Source organism: Cetorhinus maximus, chromosome 20 (assembly GCF_964194155.1).
Source record: "Cetorhinus maximus chromosome 20, sCetMax3.hap1.1, whole genome shotgun sequence".
Taxonomy (NCBI): Eukaryota; Metazoa; Chordata; class Chondrichthyes; order Lamniformes; family Cetorhinidae; genus Cetorhinus; species Cetorhinus maximus.
In genome coordinates, this window is record NC_135898.1 from 60,245,877 (window position 1) to 60,258,202 (window position 12,326).

The window sequence follows — 12,326 nt, forward strand, 5'->3', positions numbered from 1 at the left end:
TTTATAACAAGATAGGTGAGTTGAAATGGATATGACTTGACAGCTATTACAGAGATGTGGTTTCAGGGTGACCAAGACGGGGAATTCAATATTCATGGGTATTCATGGGTACAGAAAAATAGGCAAAAAAGACAAGGAGGTGGGGTAGCTTTGTTAATAAACGAAGGATCAGTGTGGTGGTGAGTAGTGATATAGGTGCAATAGATCATGATGTGGAATCAGTTTGGATGGAAATAATGAATAGCAAGTGGAGGAAGTCACTGGTGGGAATCGTATATGGGCCCCCGAACAGTTGCCCCTCTGTAGGACAAAGTACAAATGGGAAATAATGGAGGCTTATAAGAAGGGTGCTACAATTGTCATGGGTGATTTTAATCTGCACATTGACTGGACAAATCAGATTGGCAGGGATAACATGGAAGACGAATTTGCATCAGGGATTGTTTCTTAGAGCAATATGTTGCAGAACCTACCCGGGAACAGGCTATTTTAGATCGAGTAATGTGTAATGAGGTATGATTAATAAGAGATCTCATAGTTAAGGATCCTCGAGTGGGTAGCGATCAGAATATGGTAGAATTTCAAATTCAGTTTGAAAGTAAGCAACTTGGACCTCAAACCAGTGTCCTCAACTTAAATAAGGGCAATTACAGAGGTATGAAGAAAGAATTGTGTAAAGTGGGCTGGGAAAATAGACTAAGGGGAAGGTCAGTGGATGAGCAGTGGCAGACATTTAAACAGATATTTCATTACGCTCAGCAAAATTTGTCCCAGTTAAAAAGAAGGACTTGATGAGAAGGATGAACCACCCATGGTTAACAAAGGTGGTCAAGGAGCATATCCAATCAAAAACTAAGGCATACAGAGTGGCGAAAACTAGTGGTAGGCCAGAGGATTGGGAATTCTTTTAGGAACCAGCAGCGGATGACTAAAAAGCTAATAAAGAGGGAGAAAATTGATTATGAAAGTAAATTGGCAAGAAATATAAAAACAAACAGCAAGAGCTTCTTTGGGTAAATAAAAAGAAACACAGTAGCTAAAATGAGCGTGGGACCCTTGGAGAATGCGATTGGAGAATTAATAACAGGGAACAGGGAAATGGCAGATAATTTAAACCAATATTTTGCATCGGTCTTCATGGTGGAGGACACTATAAACATTCCAAAGATATCAGATAAGCAAGGAGCTAATGGGAGGAAAGATCTTGTAACAGTCTCTACCATGAGGGACAAAGTATTTGAGAAACTAATGGGACTAAAGGCAGACAAGTCACCCGGGCCTGACGGCCTGCATCCAAGGGTTTTAAAGGAAGTGGTTGCAGATATAGTGGAGACATTGGTCGAAATATTCCAGAATTCACTGGATTCCAGGAGGGTCCCAGCAGATTGGAAAACCCTGTTCAAGAAGGGAGGCAGACAAAAAGCAATAAACTATAGGCCAGTCAGCCTAACATCTGTAGTTGGGAAAATACTAGAGTCCATTATTAAGGAAGAAATAGCAGGACATTTAGAAAAGCTTAACGCAATCAGAGTCAATATGGCTTTGTGAAAGGGAAATGTTTGACAAATTTTCTAGAGTTCTTTGAGGATATAACAAGCAGAGTTGATAAAGAGGAACCGGTAGATGTGGTGTATTTGGATTTCAAGAAGGCATTCAATAAGGTGCCACATAAAAGGGTATTGCACAGGATAAGAGCTCAAAGTATAATGGACAATGGATAATGTATTAGTATGCATTGAGGACTGGTTAACACATAGAAGACAGAGAGTTGGGATTAATGAGTCTTTTTGTGGAGTGCCACAAGGATCAGTCCTAGGGCCTCAATTATTTACTATCTATATTAATGACTTGGAGGAGGGGGCAGAGTGTAATGTATTCAAATTTGCTGACGATACAAAAATAGGTGGGAGGGCATATTGTAATGAGGACATAAGGAAACTGCAAGGCGGTATAGACAGGTTGAGTGAGTGGGCAAAAACTTGACACATGGAGTTTAATGTAGGAAAGTGTGAGGTCATGCACTTTGCTACGAAAAATCAAAAGGCAGACTATTATTTAAATGAAGAAAGACTCCAAAAGAGTGCAGCACAGAGGGATCTGGGTGTTCTTGTGCATAAAACACAAAAGGTTAGCACGCAGGTGCAGCAAATAATTGAGAAGGCAAATGGAATTTTGGCCTGTATTTCTAGGGGGTTGGAGTTTAAAAATAGGGAAGTCTTGTTACAACTGTACAGAGTGTTGGTGAGGCTGCACCTGGAGCACTGTGTACGGTTTTGGTCGCCGTATTTAAGAAAGGATATACTGGCATTGGAGGCAGTTCAAAAGAGATTCACTAGGCTGACTCCTGGGATGAAGAACAGCTAAACAGGTTAGGACTTTATTCATTAGAGTTTAGAAGAATGAGGGGTGATCTTATTGAAATGTACAAGATTCAGAGGGGCTTGACAGGGTAGATGTTGAGAAGATGTTTCCACTAGTGGGGGAATCTCAAACCAGGGGACATAGTTACAGAATAAGGGGACACTCATTTAAAACTGAGATGCTAAAGAATTTCTTCTCTCAGAGAGTAGTGAATATCTGGAATTCTCTACCTCAGAGAGTTGCGGAGGCTAGATCACTGAAAGTATTTAAAGAAGAGGTAGATAGATTTTTGAAATATTGGGAAGTTAAGGGCTATGAGGAGTTGGCACGAAAGAGGAGTTGAGGCCTGGGGCAGATCAGCCATGATCATATTGAATGGCGGGGCAGGCTTGAGGGGCCAAATGGCCTACTCCCACTCCTATTTCATATGTTCTTATCCTCTCCACATCCACCCTGTCAAGATCCCTCAAGATCCTAAAGGTTTCAGTCAAGTCGCCTAACTCTTCTAAATTCCGGTGGATACAAGCCTAACCTGTCCAACCTTTCCTCATAAGACAACCAACCCATTCCTGGTATTTGTCTAGTAAACCTTCTCTGAACTGCTACTAATGCATTTACATCTCTTCTTAAATAAGGGGACCAGTACTGTACACAATACTCCAGATGTGGTCTTGCCAGTGCCCTGTACAACTGAAGCATAACTTCCCTACTTTTGTAATCAATTCCCCTCACAATAAATGAATTCCTAATTACTTGCTGTATCTGCATACTGGCCTTTTGTGATTCATGCGCTCGGACACCCAGTCTCTCTGAATCTCAGAGCTCAATAATCTCTCACCATTTAGATAATAAGCTTCCCTTTTATTCTTCCTGCAAAAATGAACTTTTCACATTTGCCCACATTATACTCCATGTGCCAGATCTTTACCCATTCACTTAACCTATCTATGTCAGTTTGTAGCCTCCTTACGTCTTCTTCACAATTTACATTCCTGCCTATCTTTGTGTCATCAGCAAATTTAGCAACCATTCCTTCAGTCCCTTCATCCAAGTCATTCATATAAATTGTAAAAGTTGAGGCCCCAGCACTGATCCCTGTGGCAAACCATTTGTCACATCCTGCCAACCAGAAAAAGTCCCATTTATGCAAACTCTGCTTCCTGCTAGCTAGGAATCTTCTATCTATGCCAATATGTTATCCACTACACAATAAGCTTTTATTTTCTGAAATAACCTTTGATGTGGCACTTTATCAAATGCCTTCTGGAAATCTAAGTACATCCACTGGTTCCCCTTTATCCACAGCACATGTGACTCCTTCAAAGAACCCTTTCACAAAACCATATTGACTCTGCCTGATGGCCTTAATTTTTTTCAAGTGCCTGTTTTAACATCTTTAATAATAGCTTCTAACATTTTCCCTATGACAGGTGTTAAACTAACAGGCCTGTAGTTTCCTGCTTTCTGTCTCCTTCCCTTTTTGATTAAAGGAGTTATATTCACTATTTTCCAATCTAATCGGAGCCTTCCCTGAATCTAGGGAATAATGGAAAATTAAAACCAAAGAAATCAACTATCTCACTAGGCACTTCTTTCAAGACCTTAGGGTGAAGTCCATCTGGACCTGGGGATTTGTCAGCCCGCAGCCCCAACAATTTGCTCAATACCACTTCCCTGGTGATTGTAATTTTCCCGTGTTCCTCCCTCCCTTCCAATTCCTGATTTACAGCTATTTCTGGGATGTTACTTGTGTCCTCTATAGTAAAGACTGAAGCAAAATTCCTGTTTAATTCATCCGCCATCTCCCTACTTTCCATTATCAATTCCCCAGACGCACTTGCTATAGGACCAACTCTCACTTTGTTAAAAGCAAAATACTGCGGATGCTGGAAATCTGAAAGAAAAACAGAAAATTCTGGAAAATCTCAGCAGCTCTGACAGCATATGTGGAGAGAAAAACAGAGTTGACGTTTCAAGTCCATATGACCCTTCTTCAGAGTTATGTAGCTCTATATATGACTGCTTAGAATAATACTGATTGGCAGGATGGGGTTTCTCATAAAACTAAAAGCAACAAACTTCAAAGCCTGCAAATCTTTAAAAAAAAATCTGAAAAAGCTGGTTACATTCAGCAGGTCAATTAGCATTTGTGGAGAGAACAGAGAAACTAACATTTTGGGTGTATCCCTTTATCAGAACCTGTTAGCTGTAAGGCTTCTAAATGTAATGAATTTCACCAGCCCTGTTTAGCATGAGCTTGCTAAACAAAACACTTGTAATTTGGCAGAAATTAACATTAAATTGGAATTCCTACTCCGATACCAGCTTTAAGTACTGGTTTGTATGAAGTTACAAACTTGAAGTTAACTTGATTAGTAGGTGCACTTGTTAGGGCAGAGAAAATCAGCTAGAGTATATGATCACCATCCAATGACTTCTACTGAAAAGTGTGTAGGTATCAGCTGAGTACAGAATAACCCATTGTAATGTGTTTATAGGTAAACAGCCTGTGAATAGTCATTGTCCTAGGTCACATATGAAGAATAACACAGACACCACCAGCCAACTTCCCTCCGTGTTACAGGGTACCTTGAGTTATCAACAGTCACAGATTGCAACTCTTTCGAGTGCAATCACAGTTCTTGGTTTCCGGGAGTGGGACATGAACCCACAACCCTCGGATTCAAAGGCGAGGGTGCTATGAACTGAGCCACAGCTGACACATATGAAGAATAGTCAGTTGAGCTGGGGTCTGGAGGGTGATTCCAGCCCATGGACCTACACTCTAACAAGCAAGAGGAAAATGGGGGGGGAGAAGAGAGGAAAAATCATTGCAATTTTCACTACACCACTCCGCACTTCACTAAAACCAAAGATTACTCAAAATGCTAACACCCTAGCAATAATGTCATGCTTACTTATACTGTAAAGTCCAATCATTAATATCTACAATGAATCATTCATTTCAGATCCACTGTTACTACCACGGGGTTGTGGAGGGCATTATCGATTCCACAGTTTTGCTCAGCACTTGCTCGGGTATCAGGTATTGTATTAGAACTGTTTTTTTATTAGAACGGTTTTTGTTTTACAACTAAACATGGTTTCATATAACCCTAAATTGAGCTGAATATCTCACTGAATTGAATGATTTAAATCTTATGAATTATAATTTTCTTCTAAAGCCATTTAGAAAGAAACAAAATGCACCTTTTCAAATATCTCAGAACTTGCCATATCATAGAATTGTCTGATAGCACTTCACATTCACTGAGTTACTTTTTGAAATGAAGCAATTTATTTCCTTGGCAAATGCTACAGTCAGTTTGTGCACAGCAAGGGAGGAATATTCACTAAGACATCAGCTTCAACATTGGCATCTACCTAGCAATATGGAAAATTGCCCAGGTATGTCCTGTCCACAAAAAGCAGGACAAATCCAACCCGGCCAGTTACTGCCCCCATCAGTCTACTCTCGATCATCAGCAAAGTGAAGGAAGGTATTGGCAACAGTGCTTTCAAGCAGCACTTACTAGGCAATAACCTGTTCATTGACGCCCAGTTTGAATTCCACCAGGGCCACTCAGCTCCTGACCTCATTACAACCTTGATCCAAACATGGACTAAAGAGCTGAACCCCAGAGGTGAGGAGCAAGTGACTGTCCTTAACATCAAGGCAGCATTTGATCACTGTGGCATCAAGGAGCCCTAGCAAAAGTGGAGTCAATGGAAATGAGGGGGGAAAATTCTCCAATGGTTGGATTCAGCTCAAAGGAAGATGGGTGTGATTGATGGAGGTAATTCATCTCAGTCTCGGGATATTGCTGCAGGAGTTCCTCAAGGTAGTGTCCTAGGCCCAACCATCTTCAGCTGCTTCATCAATGGCCTTCCCTCCATCATAAGGTCAGAAGTGGAGATGTTCACTGATGATTACACAGAACAGGTCAGAGACTGGTAATTATGCGGTGAGTAACTCACTTCCTGACTCCCTAAAGCCTGTCCACCATCTACAAGACACAAGCCAGGAGTGTGATGGAATACTCTCCACTTGCCTGGATGAGTACAGCTCCAACGACACTCAAGAAGCTAAACATCATCAAGGACAAAGCAGCCAGCTTGATTGGCACCCCATCCACCACCATAAACATTCAGTCCCTCCACCACTGATGCACAGTGGCAGCAGTGTGTACCATCTACAAGATGCACTGCAGCGACTCACCAAGGCTCCTTCAACAGCATTTTCCAAACCCACAACCTCTACCACCTAGAAGGACAAGGACAGCATTGGAACACCACCACCAGCACTTCCTCAGTACTGCACTGGAGTATCAGCATAAGCTGTGTGCCTAAGTCCTGGAATGAGACTGAAACTCACAACCTTTTGATTCAGAGATGGGAGTGTTACCAACTGACCAGGTTGACCACTATTTTAGCCAGGAATTCTTAAATAAATATGATTTTATCTGCCAATCTCATGTGTTAGACCAGTCAGTTTAACTCAGGTGATGGGGAAGCTTCTAGAAACTATAATTTGGGACAGAATTAATAGTCACATTGACAAATCAGATTAATTAAGGAGAGCCAGCGTGAATTTCTTAAGGGAAAATTGTGTTTAACTAACTTGCTGGAGTTTTCCGAAGAGGTAACAGAGAGGATTGATGAGGGTAATACTGTAGATGTGATGTACATGGACTTCCAAAAGGCGTTTGTCACAATGCCGCACAACAAACTTGTGAGAAAAGTTACAGTTCAGGAATAAAAGGGACAGTAGCAGCATAGGAACATAAGAAGATAGGACTTAGGAGCAGGAGTAGGCCATTCAGCCCTTGAAGCCTGCTCCACCATTCAATAAGCTCATGGCTGATCTAATTGTGGTCTCAATTCCACTTTGCCATTTGTCCCCCTATAACCATTGACTCCCATGTCTATCAAAAATCTGTCTAACTCTGCCTTAAATAAATTCAATGACCCAGACTCCACTGTTTTCTGGGGAAGAGAAAGAGGTCTAATGGGCTCCAGGATATCCTGAGGTCATAAAAGATGCTAGACAAATACAAGTCTTTCTTTTCTCACAAACACACAACCCAAGACTCCAGAGCTGACGCTCACACACCCCAGATACTCCAAGACTGACTCTCACATATCCCAGAATCCAGAACCAACTCTCACACATCCCAGATATTCCAAGACCGACTTTCACACATCCCAAAGACTCCAGGACTGACTCTCACATATTCCAAAGGCTCCAGGGCTAACTCATGGATACAAAATTGGCTGAGTGACTGGAAACGGATAGTAATGGTTAATGGATGTTTCTCGGGATGGAGGAAGGTTTGTAGTGGAGTTCCCTAGTGGTTGGTATTGTGCCCTTTGCTTTTCCTGATACATATTAATGATCCAGATCTTGGTGTACAGGGAAAAATTTCAAAATTTATAGATGAAACTTGGAAGCATTGTAAACTGAGGAGGACAGTGTAGAACTTCAAAAAGACATATACAAGTTGGTGGAATGGGCAGATAGATGGCAGATGAAGTTCAATGCGGAGAAATATGAAGTGGTACATTTTGGTAGGAAGGACATTGAGAGGCAGTTTAAAATATAAGGTACTACTCTAAAGGGGATGAAGGAGCAGAGGGACTTGGGTGTATATATGTGTGAGTCATTGATGGTGCAGAACAAGCTGAGAGAGCAGTTAATAAAGCATACATTATCCTAAGACTTTATTAATAGGGGCATGTAGTACAAGAGCATGGAGATGATATTGAATTTGTATAAGACACTAGTTAGACGTCAGCTGGAGTATTGCGTACAGTTCTGGGTGCTGCATTTTAGGAAGGATGTGAAGGCATTGGAGAGAGTGCAGAAGAGATTTATGAGAATGGTTCCATGGATGAGGAACTTCAGTTATGAAGTAAGATTGAGACTGGTTTGCCTACAGAAAAGAAGGTTTGAGAGGAGATTTGATAGAGGTATTCAAAATTACAAGGGGTTTGGACAGAGTAAATAGGGAGAAACTGTTCCCACTCATAATAGGTTCGAGAACAAGAGGGCACAGGTTTAAAGTAATTGGCAAAAGATGCAAAAGTAAATTGAGAAAAACTTTTTCACTCAATGAGTGGTTGGGGTCTGGAATCCACTGCCTGAGACTGTGGTGGAGGCAGGTTCCATCGAGGCATTTAAGAGGAAATTAAATGATTATTTGAAAAGAAACAATCTACAAGGTTACGGGGAGAAGGCAGGGGAATGGCATCATCATTCAGAGAGCTGGTGCAGACACGATTGGCTGAATGGCCTCCTGTGTTGTAACAATTCTGTAATTCTGTTATATGCAGGGAATGAAGGCTAAATGTCATCTTAAATCAGATTGGTGCCAACAGCACAGGGTTTGGCCCCTGTTCTGACTGAGATGGATTTGGGATCTGCCTCCTTGCCCTACCCATGGTGGAACATGTGGCGCTGTGGGTTGGACCTGCCTTTGGGCAGAGAACGGAAGAAGAAAAAGTAGTCTTTAAATGAGCTGGGATTAGGGAATAGTCGTTAGTGAACCAGGTTGTACATATATAATTCAGTCCACATTTTATTTGTAATGTGGTCCTTATTTTAGTGTAGCATTTTAATTTTAAGGACAGAACTTTCATTTATGTAACAGTTTTCAGACTCCAGGGTTCCCAAAGCACTTTACAGCCATTTAAGTACTTTTAAAATGTATTCAGTGTTGTCTGAATTTGCATACAGCTTGGTCCTATAAACAGCAATGAGATACATGATCTGGGGCATTTTAGTTGTGTTGGTTGAGGAAAAAATATGGGCCAGGACAGCAGGGAAAGCTCCCTTCCTCTTCTTCAAAAAGTCACACAGGATCTTTTATGCCCACCTGGGAGGGTAGGTGTGGCAGTTCCAATTGTATATGCGAGGAGAAAAATTTTAATCAAAAAATTTAGTACAAAAAACCTGACAACAGGAAGTAAGGTTTTGCGGATAGGAACAGACAATAGACATAAAGGCCTAGAAATTTGTTAGTGCATTGGTCTGGTTTTCCAGAATGAAGTCAGCGCAACCCAATTTTGCACAGGGGTATTCAAACAAAGATTCGGATCCTAACTCACATATGCAAAGGGCCTAATGCCTCCTTCAGACGTAGGCCCTGGATACCTTTATTTTCAACCTATAACAATATGGCAGTTGGCATACCTCCTGCTCATGATGAGCACACCATTCTTGCCTGCCTCATTGGAAACTTAGGCATCCATTTAGTGGTGTCATTGAATTTCAAGGCTCAGATTTTTAATGCATTACAGATACATAGCATACACATATAGGGCAGAATTTTACGTCTCACGGACGGGTGCGCATCTGACCCGATCGGGAATAAAATAGTGCACGATATTTCAGTCGGCAGACGCACGCGAGAGTCGGCAGTGTGCCCGCCAACAATTAAGAGGCCTATTAAGGTCATTAAACTAGCAATGAATTTGTATTTTTTGCTGCCCGTCCAACTTTACAGTTGGCAGGTGGGTGAATAAGCCAGGCGGCTTTTGCATCTTTTAGGAAACCTCATCCACGGGCGGGATGAGGTTCCCTGTTCATGTGGCTGAGTCACATGTGGGAACATGTTTCCCTTATTTTCAAAATCTTTATTTTTCATTGTAAAATTCTTCAGCTCCCTGAGGCAGCTCTGTGCCTTCAGGGAGCTTTCAGTGAGCGCTCCCCCATGCATGCGCATACTTTTAGAGCTCACACTCCTCCCGCCCCCACCCCAGCAGCGCTGAGGCTCTCAGCACACATTTCACACTGGCTGGCCAATTAATGCAACATCGCGGTTGGGGCCTGATTGCGGGCAGCGGTCTGTTTCGCGGCCGCTCCCGGGCCCACCCGCCGTGCCCGACTGACCAAGGGAAACTCCTGCCCATAGATCTTTAAACTTAGTAGTGGCATGGATTCAAATTACAACCGGATGAAATTTTTTAAGGAGATATTGGCCAGAAAAATCTGTGGGCTGCAGTTCTGCAGAATCATCCCCACCACTGCTCTCCAGTGCTGGAGTTTGCAGGGTCTTGGGACAGTATCTAATTTATATGGGACAAGCGGGCAGAACTTGCATTGCAAGCATATCTCTTACCCACCAGCAACGCAATACCAGAATACAAAGTACTTTGGCTGGGGATGAGGAAGCATTCTTCAGGGGTCTGCTTCCTTGGCCTTTAAACATCCCACACCAGTGTAGCTCATGACTGCTCATGTGGAGGCCGGTATACCATATCTCACTCAGTGTACCAGCCTTCCATAGAGCTTTGGGTTCCAAATCCTCCAGGGAAGTAGGAATTCCTCTGTAGGAAGACCTTTTCCCTGACACCGCCCCCTGACCTTTGTCTTATATGAAGTGGGCAAAGGTGCTATGTAATCTGATATAACTAGGTTCAAGCAGTTTATTGGTAACTTCCACTATTTTCTGGTGGATTGCATCATTTTCCCACTAGAGATATGGGGCCGCTGTACTTTGAGACAATTACAATTCAGGTTATTTTATCTTACAATTAATCATTCTAGTTTGTATATTTTTGCCATGGAACTGAACTAATTATGGAGGCTTAAGTGCCCTTAACAGGAGATTTACAAAGGTAAATGTGATCTGAAATGCTTTTGCCACAAGCAAACACTTGGGATGTTGCTTCTAGGCATTAATGTGAGTTTTATAGTTTTTTGCTCACATTAATAACCAGAGGAAAGTACACTCTACACTTCTAGGCTAACCAGGATAAATTAATGCTGGAACTTTCTTCAAGTGCAAGTGAACATTAAGGCAGTAATCACAGTGGAATGTTGTGGACAACACCCTCAAATTAAGGGTACCCTAGAAATTGAGAAGTAGTTATCAAATTTGAAGCACTGGCATTACTTTAATTTGCAAGGAAACATAGGCCTGAATTTTTAGGTCGGCAGGCGGGTGCAATCGGCGGGCCCAGGATCAGCCGGGCAACAGACCACCGACCGCGATCAGCCCCCGAACGCGATTTCACACTGGCTGGCCAGTTAAATGCATGCTGAGAAGCTCATCGCTGCCGGGGTGGGGTGGAACAGAGAGCTGTCTCAGGGAGCTGAAGAGCTGAAAAATTAAAAATTAAAACTTCAGAAGCTGAAGGAAAGTGCCCAAGTATCAAAATAAATCACCTGAAAATTTAGCTACTGAAAATGCTGACCACAGAAATTTATTTACATTTTATTTCATCATGGAAACCTCATCCCGCTTGTGGATGAGGTTTGATGAAAAATGTAAAGGCCGCCTGGCCGATTCACCTGTCCGCCGACCATAAGGGTGGACCAACAATGAAAAATTGCGGACAATTGCACTGTTTTACCCTCTTAATTGTCGGCGGGTGCGCTTCCAACTTTTGCGCGCAAGCGCCAACCGAAATATCGCGCCAGCGCGGGATGACGTTGGGACGCTTGCCCGACGTCATCCCATGCAATTTCATGCCGGATCAGGTCGGGTGCGCGCCTGCCCAATCAGCATAAAATTCTGCCCGTAGAAGACAAGGGTTTTTTTTCAACTTATATTAGGCGCATGTATTTTAGTACAAGAGACAAGTGCTGTAGTCTGATTAATATCAGACACCAGTTTATCTAACTCTTTAGGGTTGGAAAGGAGAATGGCAGAGAGAGGGCGTGAACATCTGGATTTTTTTTAAGCTGATCAGCAAAGGAATGAGAGGGAAGATAAGGAGAATTTTTTTACACACTGAATTGCTATGATCTGGAATACACGTCCTGAAAGAGTGGTGGCAGCAGTTTCAATATAACTTCAAATAAAGAATAGAATATTTATTTGAAAAGGAAAAGAATTGCAGGGCTATGGGGAACGAGAAATGAATGGGACTAATTGGGTAGCTCATTCAAAGGGCCAACATAGACACACTGGTTTGCATGGTCTCCTGTGATGTATGATTCTATGGATTGAACAGTCTGA

The 12,326-nt window shown here is 42.2% G+C and overlaps 1 protein-coding gene across 2 annotated transcripts in view; it reads left to right on the forward strand.

Moving 5' to 3' along the window:
• adam9b (ADAM metallopeptidase domain 9b) overlaps positions 1-12,326 on the forward strand; it is a 77,039-nt gene that overhangs the window by 20,395 nt on the left and 44,318 nt on the right. For both annotated transcript variants that reach the window (XM_078565263.1, XM_078565264.1), the window contains exon 5: positions 5,331-5,407. In XM_078565263.1, the coding sequence (XP_078421389.1) occupies positions 5,331-5,407 (77 nt within the window). The remainder of the gene's footprint in view (positions 1-5,330; positions 5,408-12,326) is intronic.